The sequence below is a fragment of the Melanostigma gelatinosum genome, assembly GCF_949748355.1.
Source record: "Melanostigma gelatinosum genome assembly, chromosome: 11".
Taxonomy (NCBI): domain Eukaryota; kingdom Metazoa; phylum Chordata; class Actinopteri; order Perciformes; family Zoarcidae; genus Melanostigma; species Melanostigma gelatinosum.
The window spans coordinates 15,067,633-15,085,075 of record NC_136644.1 but is presented as its reverse complement, the minus strand read 5'-3'; the positions used below and the strand labels follow the sequence as shown (position 1 = coordinate 15,085,075).

The 17,443-nt window shown below is 40.5% G+C and overlaps 3 protein-coding genes across 5 annotated transcripts in view; 1 reads left to right on the top strand and 2 right to left on the bottom strand.

Moving 5' to 3' along the window:
- Positions 1 to 487: 487 nt before the first annotated feature.
- On the bottom strand, positions 488 to 8,106 carry LOC306784893 (rho GDP-dissociation inhibitor 1-like). Of its 2 annotated transcripts, none has more exons than XM_079279073.1 (6): positions 8,034 to 8,106; positions 4,721 to 4,909; positions 4,079 to 4,162; positions 2,918 to 2,994; positions 2,494 to 2,557; positions 488 to 2,334 (listed from the first exon to the last, which is right to left on the bottom strand). In XM_079279073.1, exons 2-6 carry the CDS (start codon positions 4,905 to 4,907, stop codon positions 2,144 to 2,146), a joined length of 603 nt encoding a protein of 200 aa, XP_079135199.1. In that variant the 5' UTR covers positions 4,908 to 4,909; positions 8,034 to 8,106; the 3' UTR covers positions 488 to 2,143. The 2 variants fall into 2 exon arrangements, with proteins under 2 accessions (XP_079135199.1, XP_079135200.1); XM_079279074.1 differs by lacking the exon at positions 8,034 to 8,106 and adding an exon at positions 7,793 to 7,925.
- A 694-nt stretch (positions 8,107 to 8,800) lies between these two features.
- LOC306784168 (aly/REF export factor 2-like) lies at positions 8,801 to 12,112 on the bottom strand. Its single transcript, XM_079278022.1, has 6 exons — positions 11,827 to 12,112; positions 11,071 to 11,229; positions 10,840 to 10,987; positions 10,671 to 10,737; positions 9,805 to 10,009; positions 8,801 to 9,713 (listed from the first exon to the last, which is right to left on the bottom strand). Exons 1-6 carry the CDS (start codon positions 12,019 to 12,021, stop codon positions 9,699 to 9,701), a joined length of 789 nt encoding a protein of 262 aa, XP_079134148.1. The 5' UTR covers positions 12,022 to 12,112; the 3' UTR covers positions 8,801 to 9,698.
- Positions 12,113 to 16,795: 4,683 nt separating this feature from the next.
- anapc11 (APC11 anaphase promoting complex subunit 11 homolog (yeast)) overlaps positions 16,796 to 17,443 on the top strand; it is a 1,148-nt gene continuing 500 nt past the window's right edge. Inside the window, exons 1-2 of one of the 2 annotated variants that reach the window (XM_079279201.1) lie at positions 16,796 to 16,934; positions 17,059 to 17,176. In XM_079279201.1, coding sequence (XP_079135327.1) covers positions 17,068 to 17,176 — 109 coding nt within the window. In that variant the 5' untranslated portion in view covers positions 16,796 to 16,934; positions 17,059 to 17,067. The remainder of the gene's footprint in view (positions 16,935 to 17,058; positions 17,177 to 17,443) is intronic. The other variant, XM_079279202.1, reaches the window with a different exon arrangement.

The following is a 17,443-nucleotide window of genomic DNA, read 5'->3' as shown; positions in this document are numbered from 1 at the left end:
CAATAAGTAATGAGTTGCATTACTGAAATGTCTGTCCTCAAAACAGTCTTGATATAGCATGTCGAAAAACGTCATGAAAAAAAGTCTCAGTATAGCGTGTTGGAAAAAGTCCTAAAGCGAATGTCCTAAAATCAATTGTATAGTAGGACAAAAAATGTGATAGTATACTCTAATGAAACACAGCATTTGTTATTAATGCCCACATCCTCCAAACACGCGCTTCCAGCTTGTAACACAGGCTTTGAGTTATAAATGTTTAGTGTTAAAGACAAAGCTCAGACAACCCTGATGACATCATGGTCATTTTCTTAGATCAGACTCTTCTAAAGACACAGAAAACACACAAAACATCTAACAGTTTTCACCAGCAGAATACTCTTCAAGATGGTTGAATTGAAGTTAGTGTGTAACATCTCTTCATTCACACAGTAAAATATAAGTAAAAGAAGTTCTACTTATTTGCCAAACACCAGCGCTGGAGGCCAAGTTGTGCAAAATCTTTATTGGCCGAGAAGAGCAATCACAAATAGAATAAACAACCCCACCAGCATGCCAGTGTTTTCATAGAAACTGTACAATGTATGGAGCAGGAATACATAGTCAATGTCAGAAGAAACAAACGAAAACAAAAAAAGTTAGATCCATAAGTTCTGGTACAGTACGAGTTGATTTCAATGAAATGTTTCCGGTCAGTTGCGATTAAAAACCCTCAATAAATATTGAGCACGTTTCGGTGGTAGTGTCACATGACCTGCTTTCTTTCTGAGAGGGTCACTGGGGGGGGGAGGGGTGGTCAGCTTTCTCTCTTCACTACCAGTGTCGGTCTGTGGGTGAGACCAGACACCGCCGAGGTCGCCAGCAGCAGACGGTACCTGGCTCAGCCGCCTCCTGTGCTTTCTCTGGGATGTCCTGACTGAGGCTACAAATGATGACGCAATCTGAATGAGCGAGGGGGGGGGGGGGGGGGGCTTGATGTACATTAAGGCAAAGGGAAACAACTAAAAAAATAATGCTCAATTACAAAGGTTTGTTTTTCACATAATTATAGTTTGTGCTAAGGCCTCATGGCTAAAAGAAACAAAAGTGCCAAGATCCAACAATACAGATTTTTCACTGGGTTTTTGTACCATTTCTTTAACATTCAGTCCCCTTGAATCACAAGGTCAGTATATTTTGAAGAGCCTGTATCCGAGTATATGTATAAACATTCCACTACAACAGGGCTACAGGTGGTTATTGGTTGGTAGCGAGAGTAAGCCCTTGATATACAGACTACCTGATAGCAAGCACCGCCTGTACTCGCAAGGCAATAGACAATAGGTTTAGACATTAGTCGATACATAACGCAGCTTTTTTTTTTCTCACTTTTTAACTTCCTTGTTCACTTTGGCCCCAGTCCCCATTTGAAGGGGAGTGGGTGAATACATGTAGGGAAGGGAGAGAGGCGCTGTACAGCAGCTCTCTATGAATTGTGTTTACAAGGCAGGTATTGGTAATTCTATCAAAAGACAGCAAACAAACAAAAGCTGTGTGGAGGGGTGGTGGATGATGTGGTGGGGCCTGCTATGGACACTACAGCTGATTAACAGTGATATGAATACAGTCACATTACACAACCATTGATACAATTACCGGTATATTAAAAAAAAGGCAAACAAAAGTTGATTGTACAGTTGCTTTTCCACATACTTCATATTGAGAGAGGAATTCTGGAGAGGTGGAAGGCGGGGTTAATCTCTTCAAGCAGCAAACATCCAGAATAAAAATGAAAACGGGGGGGGGGGGGGGGGGGTGAGAAAGGTGCTACATGAAACAGCTCAGTGGGAGGGTAGAGTGAATGAGGATGGCAGGTTGGTGAACAGGAGAGGCTTGTGTGCAAGAAATAAAACGTCAGGCAAAAGGAGAGGTGCTGGGTGGACGGATGTGGTGGCGGGGGACTGCTGCTACGGGTGCTGACGGAGGTGGGGAGGATGGCGGGGTTTTTTATACAGCGCGGCAGTAACTAAGACGTGAACTGCACAACAAAGTAAAGACAAAGAAGGCATAAATGGTGGACACAGGGTGGGGATGGCGGGGAGCGGCTGAGGAACGCACAGGACTGGGGGATTTCTGATTCCCTAGCCCCCGAACACAAAGGCCTCTTTTAGTCTTTCTTTATATTGAGGTTCCACTCCCAGGACAGGTGGTCGTGCTTGTCGTCGTCAGTAAACTTGGATTTGATTGCGTAGTTGCCGCGGGCAAACACGCCGGTAGGAGCTTCCTCCACCACGGTCAGGAAGTCATATTCAGCGAGACGAGGCCCATAGCTCCCCACCATGTAGTCGGATTTATCAACTGTTAACAGATGAAAATGGACATTATGGTGAGATCATATCCTTATATACACACACACACACACACACATAAACAGGTAATTGCTTTATAAATACTGAGTGTTTTGTAGAGGAAGAGTTGTGTTTTTGTGAGACAGGTCAACAAAAATTGTTCACTCACTCTTAATTCCTTTCCTGAATGTCTGCTGCACATACTTCAGTCCCGAAACAATCTCCTTGTTCACCTGCGGAGACACAAACATTGTTAAAGACATCAACAGGTATGTTCTGCTTGGGAAATAACAGGCATAAGAAATGAACGATTTGAGGCAGGGTGCCCCTGAAACCTTTTAAATCTCATAGGATGGAGGAAAAATGCTGAGTAACCCGTTTAGCATCTGACCCGTTTCTTTCATTGAGATATCGAAAGATAACTCACGACTGTGTCGCTTTTTATTAATGAGCCCTGCTCCACACACGCGTCCTGTGAGCATAGCTGGATATATACGAAATAAACATCATGAATAAGCTTAATACATATAGTGACATGTGGCTGTTAGTAGTGTGATACAGCCTGAATGTCTTTTCCATTTCACAGTTCTCACCTTAAAGCTGATCTTTATTTTGTATTCGACACCCTCCTTCAGAACGAACGCCTGCTTCTTAAAGGCTTCCAGGTCTCCTGTTACAAGAGGAAAAATGCACAAGCATCAATATTTTCTTCATAATAACTACAGTGACTAGTTGAGGTGTGAATCTTAACTGGCCTCACAATGAAGATTATGATTACAATTCACCTGTCAACGATTTAAACGCACAACTATTGTTGATGTTTCTCAATGTATCAAATTTTACATTTTCTATGAATTAGCCAAGCAGCTAGCAGACTTTTTCTAACTCACAGCTCTTCTAGTCTTACTTGGTTTAAGTCACCGCATCTCCCGACAGAACCAACACCACGGTTGAATTTCAGCCTGCATGCACATTTGTTTGTTGGAACAGAGCGGCTAATATTGGAAGAGAAACAAGTTAGCGAACTGCAGAGTTGTGTCTCTCTTCTCCACGCACAGAGTTTGTGTGTATTTATTCAAGTTTCTCACCAAAACTCAATTTTACATGTGAACTCCTCATGATGACGTTGTGATTTACCTTCGCCGAGGACATTTTATTAACCGAACAGTGTCTGAACGCATCATAATCTAATGGAATCTACGTACGTTGGCCATTAGCGATGCTACTACCGTTATTATAGATATAAGAGACCGTTACTAGCTCTCCTCGTGTCAATTTAAACACGCATTGGTTGTTTTCAATGTAACATTATCAGAGATCGGCGACTAGAAAAGCATGACTGCCAATGTCCTGATCACATATTTGACTGAATATTGGCGTATAGCGATCACCAGTGAAACTTTATTTCACACTGTGATGGTTAACTTTTAACTGTGTAATTAATCGGCAGTTCACATAAGTGAGGAACTGTGAGGGGTGATCCGTACGTGTTTTGGGAGGGTTTATGCTAAGGATGGCTACAGTGCGTCAATGAACCATGATTTCAGGCCTGCCCAAAAAAATCCTTTCCACAAATATGGTGGTAAAACGATCTATGGCAACAATTCAGTACGATATAATTGATAGTCTTTTCACATGTTTTCAGCCATTATTTAGTATTAACATGTGTAATGTGTTCAGAGACTCATCTCAGATTATACTTTAAGGCAAACGTTTAATTTAACAAGTAAGTGATCTCTGGAACAGGAACTCACCCTGCAGGTCCAGCACCAGGGGTTCTGGGGCGGTTTCACAGATCAGAGACATTCGGGTCACTTGGACATTTGGAACTTCAGGATCTGAGGGTGGATCAAAGAAACAGGTTGGTTCAATAAAAATAAAAAAACGTACTTTCCCAGAGGTGACATTTTAGACACTGTACATACTAAACAGCTCCTTGTTAACACCTGTAGTTGGGACAGCCTCTACATTAATTAGAATTTAGATTATTCTTAGTCCCACCGAAGACACCTTATCTCTTCACTTCTGAGCATACTGATTTATCAGGGTTTCAACGTGCTATGAAACTCTCGGCCAGTTTGCCATAGAATTTTTTCTTACATTTATTTAGAAGTTTACTTTTCTGAAACTAACTGGTTTGGGGGGAGAGGATCCTTCCTGACTCATTAGCAGAGCAAAAATGATGTTCAACAGAAAGATAGATCTAGGATTCATGTACATATGCTTCTTAAACTGTCTAACAACCACACACCCCCCCCACACACACACACACACACACACACACACACACACACACACACACACACACACACACACACACACACACACACACACACACACACACACACACACACACACACACACACACACACACACACACACACACACAGCATTACCAGCCTCAGAGTTCCCTTGGCCAAGCAGAGCGTGCTTATATTTGCGTAGGCTCTCATCATCCTTATCCAACTCCTGGATCTCTTTCATTGACTTTTGGGCTGGTGGCTTGTAGTTCACCAGCTCTGGCTCTTCGTTTTCAGCTGCAATGGCTGTAAGCTGCTCTGGAGTCACCTCATCATCGGCCATATCTGGAGACAGGTTGGGTACAAGGGGGGGGGGGGGCAGGTAGGGTTGAGAAAAATAAGAAGAAAGACTTTGTCGAACACACAGAATGCAGAGAATTCCTCCAGTATTCAGAATGGACACTTGTCTCTTGGGGAAGAGGCTGTAAATCACTGGACAAACAGATGACCACAACAATAATGCAAGTGAGAAATGTGCTGATAAGGCTGCTGCCGCAGCAGCATTTCTCCTTACACTCCTGCTGCTGCGGACCTAACTCTGTCTGCTGAGTGATATCATCTCAACACATTTCTCTGAAATAACATCATCACCACTAGGAGAGAAATGAATGAGGCATCACATGATACAAAACCATTCCAGGGGAGGGTATGGCCCCTCACGGGCCCAGACACTATTTAGGTCATGCCAAAAGCAGGGATGGACAGAACCGCTTGCCTGGGGCAAGTAAACCAGTGAAATGCCTCATGCGGTTGTCTGCAAGGGACATGAATATTATTGATTCATTGACATGCTGCTCTGAGTACCCGCAGAGACCCGGGTCTGCCTACAGCACAGGGTCTCTCTCTCTAGCACAGTGCTGCTGAGCTAACAGCTAATGATCTCTTCAGCTACATTACGGTGCGTTCAAGCTCCAAACGGTAAAAATGAGTATTGGCGAAGGTAAATTACAACGTTATCATGAAGTGTTCAAACGTAATCTTGTAAAATGTTGGTTTTAGCGAGAGACTTGAATAAATAGTTGAAGTCTAAGTCTAATAGTCTGAAGTAGAGGTTTTTCACAGCAATACAAAATACATATTAGAGGGAGAATTATGATATATTTCCCAACACTAGCTCTAAGCATCTTATAACACATAATGAAAACTACTAATGCCTCCCAAAAATCAATTACATTACGAAATAATTGCTTTTAAAAACATAACTTTTTAAACAAATAACAGAACAGGATTAGAATTTATATTTAAAATATATCTAAATATTGTTTAAAACAGTTATGTTTACAACAACAAAGTCACGATAGCAATATCTCACTGGAAACAAATGTTAATAAAATGAATGACACTTTTTAAGTAAAGTTTATAAAGAATGAAGAACACAGACATCCTTCAGTATCAGTCATTAATATTATTTATATATATTATCATAACTTGAACTCACAATGCTCCTGTGAACATCTGTAAAGGCAGTGGTGTTTATCACTACAGATTTCCTCCATCTGGTTTGAAGTGAGAATCTCTTAACATACCTTTCAAGTCTATCCTCTGACTTGCCCAAACTAGCAGCCGTCAGAGGAAGCGGTAAAGGAATGAACTCTGGCTTTAGTCTGCAGTCAAATAAACGTGCCTGAGCAGGGTCCAAAAAACTGTTTAAAATAAACTCCATTGCTCTATCTTACCATTCCATCGCTACACACAAACATTCTGGCACCCGAAGGAACCAACAAGTGACAAAGAAGCATTGTAAAATATAAATACGCTGAAATTGAACCTGAACATGTTGCACAGATTTTCTATGATCCAATCACCATTTGAATAAGTTTCTTTTCAAGATCATATGATGGTTTAGTTGAGGCATGTTCCCTGGTACCTTTGGATAATAGGAATGTAAGTTCAAATGCACAACTTGTATGGACATTACTGTGTGGACCCAGTGAGGATGGGTAATCAAACCAAACACTGCAGCAAAATACTTTTTTACTGAACATTCCTTTGATCTCAAAATGCACTCCAGTGCTTCGCTTAACTCGATTTGAGATTCGCAAGAGACTAAATTTGGATCGAGACTGTTTGTAATGACAGAAGAGGGGCTTCTGGCCCTTACAAACTCCTCATAATCCATTGGAAGTAGAGGCGAGGTGGACGAAAGGAACTCAGGATGAAAGATAACCTTGACACGGTCAGCAGAGCTGTTGAAGAGGCCGATACGGCGGACACAGTTAAGGATGGGGTCGCTGCTGTCGTCCAGCATGTTGTCGGTGCAGACTGTAGAGGGGCTTCAAAGTGAAGGTGCAACTGCTGACATTAAACTCTGTCACTCCAGTGAAAAATCAAGAATGTCCTCTTTAGGCACAAAGTCTTCATGTACATGGCTGCAGTGGGAAGTTTGTCTTCATAAGAAGTTTATGATGATTAGTATTTATATTTGACATTCCACTTTGAAAAGGAAATAGGATTTATTGATCATCCTATTTAGCTTGATCATGCACTGTTTGATTATACAGCTCAAATGGGTTCAAAAGGACACGAGCTAAGCAGGAGTTAACCAAAACTAATACGAGAGGCCTTTTCAAGCCCAGTCATGTGAAACGTCAACATTAAGAAAAGTCAGGATTGCATTTCTAATCCAACATGACAGGCCCACCCACCCAGAGAGGAAGAAACAGCCTGAACAAGACAGGAAGCTAACTTCAAATCCACACACAGAGGAAAATGCCCAGGAGGCTGGAACCTGATAAGACTCACTGAAGTTTACCTCTTCTCTCTGAGCTGAGTCAATCTATTGCAGCATTAAACAAGAACAAACTGCAGGGCAACAGCACGACCCATCCAGTCTCCTGCAGGCCTGATTCACTGAGTGCATGTCAAATAATACAGACTTATATGGAAGAGATGTAAATAAAATACATGTTTTCTCTTTGTGCAAATCACAGCAATTAGAAATCAATAACATTACGACATTAAAATGTCAAGATGGCTATGAAGAGGCTAAACGCAGCTACAGCAGTGATAAAAAGTATCCTTTATGTCATAACAGTGGTACCGTTAGCTAACCATCACCGCTTTTCTTATCGCCATCTCACAAAACCGGCTGAAATATCGCTGTTGACAGCACACTGCCGGCTGCAGTTTAGTTAACTAACGTGAGTGATTGAAAGGATGTATACTCACTAATGTGGCTAAACGTGTCTTAGCGCAGACCCTCTCATACACAGGGTGGGACTGGAGAGAGAGAGACAAGTGGCTAGGAGCTGGGGCTGGAACAATCAGGAACAATTCAGCCAAGCTAACCAGAGACTGTGGCTAACATTAGCCTGACAAGTTGCCATCAGGAGTGACATTAAAACGGCTCCAATTAGGATTACCCTAGACACATCATTATTAGCTGCCCTTGAAACGAATGCTCACTTACCTTTTTTTTAACGCAGTTGTGATTTCAGGTGCCTTTGCAGTGGCGCTAAGGTGCGTCTGTTACTCTGCGCTCCTGAGCGAGTATGGCGAACAAGGGAACGGCGGCGGCGCCGCACAGTGCGCTGCGCACGCAACACTGTTCCGGGAACAGGTCGAAGAACCTATAAAATGTCACTTACGTCAAATAGGTGCCAAGCCGGTATTATATTTTAATATATTTGTTATCAATAACCAATCAACTATCAAACTGATATTTTATTATATCTTTAGCCGGCCCTCTCGAGCATGTTTCCTATTATTGTCATATGCCTCTAGAAATCTGGGACTTTCTACTTGTAAATGTGTTTGTTCTTCACTTTGCTGATGTTGCATGCAATATGACTGTTGAGACACCCTACATTCATTTGGAGATTTAGTAGAAACAATCCATGTGAAGGTGTAAAAGAAACAGACATGGAGATGCAGTGTTGGTGAATGTTACTTCTCTAGTTTACTTGCCATCATAATTTAAGTGTGCACTAGCAAATAATATAGGCTAGATGAGCATGAATGTAACGTTAATTCACTGAGGAGTCTGACATACATTAATAAAATGATTTGGTTCGAACTGGTCAGCAATAATAGTTTGGTTATCTATGACAAAAAGTATATATCAACGAGTTCTTTTATTTTGTGGATTTTTGGAGCAGGTTCATACACTGCACGACAGTGATAGGCAGTACAAAATCATATAATGTAATACTCTACAAATACTTTTATAGTACAGGTTTCTTATGTTATTCTTGGTCACTTTGACATTTCTCGCGACGTCGCTAGGACAGCTCCTTCGTGTCATTTGCTTGATGTGTAATGACCGCTGGCAAACGAAAGAATGATTTCTTGTCTCTATCAGCTCTGATGCCACAACCAAAGACAGCACAAAAGTTCACCATGATCGATAGGTTATGCGACTCAGTCGTGCATGCCAGTGGCTTTGTGTGTACTCCAACATGGCCGACAGCTAAAACTGACGTCACACGAGACCACTCTATTGTCCGTTGTGGCCACATTCAGCAAAATTGTCTTGCTTTAAAATTTGACATTTTGATCTGCTTAAGACATCTGAATAGCTAAAGTTGCAGTGACTGATGTATTAACAAATATACAGAATAGGTCAAATATGACAACTCTTGTTTTCATTCATTTTTCTTAAAAATTAAAAAAAAAAAAGGCAAAAACTGTCAGTGAAGAGCAACTCAACTTTGTCTCAGGAGGAGAAATCTCCAAATAACCAAACACCAGAAAGAATTCCATATAATTATTTATGTACAAAACCCTTTGAAATATGTAATGTATACAGTGCCAAATGACAGAACTGCATTACATTAACATGTTTAACATTACATTACAGTCTGTCAAACCACTGAATCATGTTTATGCGATTTAAGAAAACAAATCATGTAGGTTCACGGCAATTGTCCATACATGTGGAAAAACAAAAAACTCAGGAGCATGGCATATTAAAAAAAAAAAAAATTACAGAATATTAAAACCAACAGAATATAATGGTCCATACAATAAAATGTTTAAAAAAAATGTAATAAAGTCCAATCAATCACATCCAATTGATTAAAAAAAATAAAATTAAACAAAAAAGGGGGGCAGAAGCATCATCCTTTGAGCGCCTTTAACTGGTTTCCATCTGAAACTCAAATAGGAGAAACGCAATTATAATAAAATACACAGTATGGTCAAATTATAGAATCATTATTTAATGCAAGCCGAGTACACACCTTGGCATTGTATGCATCCAACTGGGCATCCAGCTCCTCTGCTGAAAGTTGGGGTCTGTTTCCACCTCCTCTTCCACGACCTCTGAAGCCTCCACCACCACCTTGTCTCCTTTCACCCCTATCTCCACGATCACCCCGATCACCTCTGTCACTCCTTTCAAACTTGTGCTGTCCAAGCCTGCTGCGGTCAAACCCTCCATTTGAACTGCAAAAAAAGATCAAACATTTTCAGATGCAACCAGATATTTACAGTAAAATAACCTAATAACCGCCAAGCACTGGCACACACGTACATTAAATATGCTGTGCAATTTAGTAACAATAGCTTCCCATTGCAGAGCTCCAGACTTTGCCACGTCCATCACCAGCACCCATGGTGGAAAAATCACGTGTTTACCATGCTTCCTTATCAATAAACATATGCATGCATTGTATTGAGATGTGTATCGTTTTATTATGCTCATTAATTAATATATGAAAGTACTGATCACGTCCATGATGCGGTTAGTAAGCAAACTAACTAAACATTAGTAAAAGTCATTTTCTGCTTAACTATACGCAACCTGACTTCACAAGCTACAGTTGTATTACATACGATTGGTAATATTGGGTGTGTGGCTTATTCAAACTAATGAAGACAACATCGTATCTTGATGATAGTCTCCAACACAAATGTCCGTCACTTCCTTCTACAAGTTCAGGACTGGGAAGGGTCTAACCGACAAGGTGACCCAGAGCTCTGGAGTCAGACCCTTCTCGTTAGCAAAGCAAGCTTTGTTTATAAATGTTTGACCGTTCTCCCGCCATTATTCCCAATAACTTATCTTCCCAAACTTAAACTGCGTCGTCCTTGCCACATGACTCACCTTTGTGTAGAAGGTCTACTCTCAGTGTCAACGTCTGAAGTCACTTGCTGAATTTTCATGGGGCGGCCTAAAAAAAATAAAAGAAACAAGAGAACATCTTTCCTGAGCACTTCTGAACAAGCAACCACAGCACGACATTGCTATTGTAGAATGAGAAAGGTAACCTCACCATCAAGTGGGACACCGTTATAGTGCTTCATGGCTTTGAGTGCTTCTGCCTTGGTTTCAAAGTGGACATCTGCATTTCCTTTACTGCGACCAGACCGGTCGTAGTGTACAGATGCTTTCTGTAATGTCCCAAACTCTGCAAACAATTCCTGTGGATCAAAGTAGGAACATCAGTCTCGTTCACAACACGTTGATGCTGGCATAGTGGATTCCACAGGTTTTTATAAATTACCTTAATATCCAAGTCGGAGACACCAAAGTCCAGATTGGAAACCAGCAGCTTGCCATTATTTTCTACACTTCTGTCGGCTCCTGCACTTTGTCCTCTGTGCCCACCACCAGCATGCTCCTCGAACATGTCGTGCTGCCATTTGTCTGGCAACTCTCTGGGCTGTGAAGAGAAATAAAACAAAACCGTCATGTCTTCAGGTAAAGCTAGATTTGGTGAAAATGACAATTGATAATCTTTTAATAGTCACATCGTGATACAATACATGAGGAGATATCATGATACACAATTACATTGTCTAAATTAAGCAGACACGTGCCAACTCAAATTTATCAGAAAATTGTAAGAAACTAATTTTTATTTAAATGCTGGACCATTTTTGGTAAAGAAATGGCGACCCGTAGCTGATCCTCCTCACATGACAATTCAAAGGCAAACTTTTAAGGCACAGCCTCAGACACAAAGCAGCCATGTTGCGCAAAGCTCCATCCACACATGAGGACTTATTGACGATGAATTTATCAACCGATAGTTTCCGAACAAAGCTGAAGTTAAGAGCACCGGCAAAACCTAAATTCAGACATATGAGGTAACATAATCCACGCGGGGTATTTCAGGTAACTAGTAATTGAGGATATTTAGCTTATCCACTCAACCTAAAATGCTAACCATCCAAAATTCTCGATAAAAAACACCACGAAACAACGCGCCAATTTCATTTCCGTTTTTCGCTCCATTTTAACTGCGTCTCGCTCATACCCGGGTGTACGGTGTGGATCTGTTGTTCCTCTCGCGGTTGAAGTTATTCTCTCGATTCCGCACCGGCCTTGACGATCCACCGGCCCGACCTGAACTTCCACCCTGCCCGCCAGACGATCGTCCTCCGCGGCCGCTGCCTCCTTTCTTGTTGAGCTTGATAATGTCGTCCAGAGACATGCTCATCTTATCAGACATCGTGGTGGCTACGCGTTAAGCTAATGCCGGAGACGAACAAAGAACTTTCGGTGTCGAGACGCGGGTTGTTTATCGGCTGCTTTCTCCAATGGCGCGGTGTTAAAGCTAGCGGAAGTTGCGTAAATACTTTGCGGAAGTTACGATATACCATATGCCCCGCCCTTTCCTCTAAAAAAAAAAACTTTATTGACAATTTGCAACAAGGATCTGCACACATATCGTGTGAATCTGTGAACTTGTAAATAAAGCATTTTGATTGTTTAGTGAATCGAGAACATCGTTAGTTGTTGTCGATAGTTGTTGGTTTGCGGTCCTAATTAATAAATATGATATTTTACCCGAATACAAACCACTTATCATTTGTAAGAAGGCGCAGATAAAAACTAAAAGATCAGAATCAGTTTTATTGGCCTTGTATGCGTACGCATACAAGGAATTTGACTCCGGTTTATCGTTGCTCTCCACATACATACACAGAATTTACAAACAGATGTATGCACAAACATTTAACGACTATGTACAATATAAATATATATCCATACTTGTATTCAGAGAGCAAACAAGCACCCGCCAAGACTAGTAACTGTGTACCAGCCATTATAAAACATGTAGGCCTACAACTGATTCTGTTACAAAATGTTCAGTTCAAGATTTTTATTGTTCGACATGAGGATTAAAATATAAGCACAAAAAACACAGAGAATTTAAGACATTAAAAGTATGTATAGGCTGCATGCAAATTACAGTTGCTTGAAAGAGCAACCTCGATACACAATGTAAAATGTGTATTGCTCAACATTAATTATGACGACTGGTCATCGATTGTGTGTATCCACAGACATAAAAACACGGTGCAGGCATGACAATTTAACCTCATCACAAATAGTTTCTTACTTTTTAGTTGACAGTTGTCTGCCTGACTATATGAACTCAGTGCTCTTGGTTATAAAAGATAAAACAGATGGCATTAGTAGTAGTGACGAATGGAGCAGCTCTGGCTAGTGTACTTTCTAAGGCGAATGAGAGAGTTCTGATAGACAGGTTAGAATTATTTATTTCTACAAGTGATAATGAATTTGGTTTTAAAAGCAACCAAGACACAAAAACATAATGTACATATTTACTTATTGTTGCCAGTAACCATTGTTGCAATTTCACTTTGTTCATCGGTTTCTTGGATACTAAGTTTTTGATTGAATCAATGAAGATTTATCAGATTCATAAAATGTGTGTGAGAGAAGTACCTAAATTATTGCTCAGAATATATGCCAATATGTATACCTATCAGACCATGCAGATAAAATGGGGTAGTGGTGTATGTGACTCTTTTCATGTAACAGGGTTTGGCAGAATAGATATTGTTCTTTTCCTGTTTAATTTTTGTGTCGATATAATTTTCAGACAGTTAAATGACTGGTTCTGTTTTTGGTAATTTCATTATTAATGATTTTATGGGATTATTTTTTAACCAGCGGTCACGTATCATGTACTTCATGATGTGTAGGATTTGAAAATGTCTGTAGTGTCATCAGGTAGTAGTAGCAATAATAACACTGTGTCTGACAGCAATGCACACCACTTGATGTTTAGAATTGTATCTATTTTATTTAAACAAGGCAACAAATGTAACACGTTATGAATTATATATGTTATATGTGACCTGTTTGATGTAATTCTGTTCATCCAAGAGCCACGTTTTAGCCTATTATTAAACTTTTCTCATCGCAGACATTTTGACGTGTCAGAGGGAAAAGTTCAGCTGTTATTAATATCTCAGTGAGCCAGCATGTAGGCTGCAATATTAGAGCTGATGAACAACTACGTGTAATCCTCTTATCAATAATAATTAGTGATGTTACGAGATGTGCCGACGCTTCGAAGCGTGTGTCGAGTAATGGAGGGGGCGTTTCCTCGAAGCGCGTATCGAGGCTTGCTTCATTTAGGGGAGGAGCCAGAAATGATGACGTCCGAAGCCTCGCTGCCCGGCTGTACCACGTGACTGCTTCGGGAAGTGGTTCAGATTTTGCCGGGAGGTTTGACAGCAATATAAACCACTCAGGCTCCATTCAAAATGTGGGTTATTGGTGGAGAGTTGCGGTCAGTTGAGAGTTTGGATAGTTTGGAGAGTTTAGAGAGAGAGAGAGATAGTTTGGATAGCGTTTATATAGTTTGGAGAGTTTAGAGAGAGAGAGATAGTTTGGATAGCGTTTATATAGTTTGGAGAGTTTAGAGAGAGATAGTTTGGAGAGTTAGGAGAGTGAGGAGAGAAGGATAGGTGATAAGATGGAGCCAGCTAGGAAGAGGAGGATTTCCCCTGTGTGGGAACACTTTGATTTGATAACTCCTAATAAGGTAAGCTAAATCTAACTCTATTTCAGACACATTAGGTTTGCTTATCAAGAACTGTATTTTTCACAGTTTCTTATTTTATTCAAAGGTGAGGTGTTTATTGTGCTCCAAGGAGTTGGGGTACAATAACACCTCATCCATGCTAAGGCATTACCGTGCCTTGCATGAGAATAAGGAGGAAACTGGAGCTTCACCCAGCCATTGTAAGTCATTATAATATTACAAATGCACCATCACAATTTTTCCCTGTTCACTTTTGTTTATTGTGCAAATAAAGACAGGTAACAGACACTGTATTTATTCTCTTTTAACCAGCCACCAGAAAACAAGAGCTGGATGAAGCCCTCGTCTCCATGATAGTGAAGGACACACAGCCCTTCAGTATTGTGGATGATGTTGGATTCAGGGCATTTGTGTCCAAACTGGATCCCGATTTAAAGTAATAGGATTTTTCAGCCAAACAAAAGCCACCGAAGCAATAAAACGACTGACCTCCGAGTGTGCCACCATTATACGGTCAAAACAAAGCAGAGAGGAAATCCCCCAGGCTTCCACCTCTCATGATGTCACAGGAGGTAATCTATTATTTTACATTTTGAGATCAATTATTCCGATGAGAACACTTAGTAACGTGATCTGTGGTTTCCTCTTAGGTAGCAAACTGTGGCATCGTTTAGACACCAGCGTCATGGAGGCAAGGAAGACTCAAAATGTAACAGCAGATGCCACTGTGGAGGTCTAGCGCTACCTTTCCGAGCCAAATATAAGCAGGCTTGAAAAGCCTCTGGAGTACTGGGAGAGGCAAAAATTCCTGTATGAAAATTTATATAGACTTGCTCTTGCGTTTTTATGCACACCAGCATCTTCTGTACCCTGTGAAAGGGTGTTTTCAAAGGCCGGAGAGGTTGTGTCGAGAAAAAAAAAGGAATCGTTTAAAACCAAAAACTGTTGAGAAACTGTTATTTCTGAATAAAAATGAATAAAATGTCCCCTGTCCTGTACATCACTGTCCAAGTTCCACAAGCATATTCAGTCCCCTCTTCCTAGTTCCACAAGCACTTTCACTGTCCTCTGCCTGCTTAAGCCCATGCCATTTTCCTAAAGTGACATAATAACATTATTACACAACCTGCCATATCATATGATACTCCCATTTTGGGAAAATGTACACACACAGAATACATTCAAAAAATATTTTATTATGCACATATGTGATAATTTATGTACAGAAATTATTTGGTCATACATTTTTGTAATTCATAGTCATTCCCAACAGCCATAACAGACACAACAATTCAATGCATCACATTATGTGGTTCAGATACAGCTGCCTGTGATTATACACTTGGCCAGTAGGTGGTATCGTGTGCACATGAAGCTTCGACATATTAACCCTTTCTCGAACCAATTGGCTGAAGTGGTTCGATGCCTCATGAGGCTTCATCTCGCTATCACTAATAATAATCATTACACCTGTGTTTGACAAGTCACAATGTCTTCTGTGAGCGGGCTATTATTATGCAAAGTAGTAGTGAATTATGCAAACTGTGAAAATCATGTGTTTTCCTTTAAACTATATCATAAATGTTTCAGGCTTATAATCCATGGAACATTAGATATTGAGTGCAGAAAGAAAATCTCTTTAATTGCTTATTATTTAAAAAATATATAACTTTAATTTCACATTTATTTCATTTTGGATTTGTAAGTAATGCAGTTGCCTTTGATATATGTACTAATGGATGTGACAGCTTTTGGAATTGAATTTGATAGACTTTTTGAATGTATGCTATCAATCTGATTAATTTAATTGAATTGAGCTGAACTGAATTGTATCACATTATGTGTTATCCTAAGAAATATATATTTTTCCCAACATCATATATCGTATAAAAATAAAAAATGACAATTGACAGAGAGGAAGGCAGATATTCTGAGCAGAGGAAACTATTCCATGAAAAAAAAGAATAACAGGAAAGATAAAAACGAACAGATATTGTAGGATTATGTATATGATGGAGAACCATACAGGTATCCATTTCAGTCCATTGAAGAAGAAAAAAATTTCATACTTGACAATCCTGGTAGCGAAAGCAGTTTGCAAGCGTCTTACAGTTTTTCTGTCAGATAATACTCATGTGTTCAAGGAAATGTAGTTGCTGATAAAACAGTCCCTCGCAAAGTGAACTGAATAACTACTAGGCACCCAAAATAATATGCAGTTTGCAGAATGCAATATTAGCCGTGGACAGACACAGAAATGCACACTCATGGACACACACGGACACGTAAACACGTGTGGAGTTGCATAGCGTCATTGTTATCGCATTTATTTGCGCTCTACCTGAATTGACTGTGGAGGGCAGCGTTTCGCCTCCAATCATACAGCCGGCTGGAATTTCAACAGACGAAGAAGCAATTCTCCCCGGGTTCCTACAGTACCAGCTGCATGTTGCTGACTAGCATCAAACTGGGCATAACATGATTTCTAGATTGCAAAGAAACATTATAACTTAATTTGAATTTAATAATGGATATCTGAAGGAGACGTTGGACGCTGACTAGTAAGTTGGCTAATATCTAGCACAGCTAGCTACACAAGCCATCTGTTAGCTTTAGCTCACATGCTAACGTTAGCTGCTGTGGTTCTTATGGCAGTGTGTCATTGAGTGTTTCTGCTGTTGTCAGACACGCAGGATGAAGGTAAAGATCCGACAGTGGAACGGAGTGGCCTCTTGGTTATGGGTGGCTAATGATGAAAACTGTGGGATCTGCAGGATGCCTTTCAATGGCTGCTGCCCAGACTGTGAGTAGCCAAGCTAACGTGATGTTGTGCGTTACGTGTCTGGTTCCGGGCTGCTGCTTCTTGAGATGTCCAGAACTTCCTGCAACGGCAACTCCAGCAGTCCGTTATATATGCATGCTTGAGGCTTTTCCATGGTTTACAATGTATTTTAGAAAATCAATCAATCAATATCTTAGCATAATTAGTTACAGTTGGTTGGAAAAGCACTGCAGAACATAAATGAGATCATGTAAAGTTGTGTAGTAATAACGGGTGATGCAAATTTCA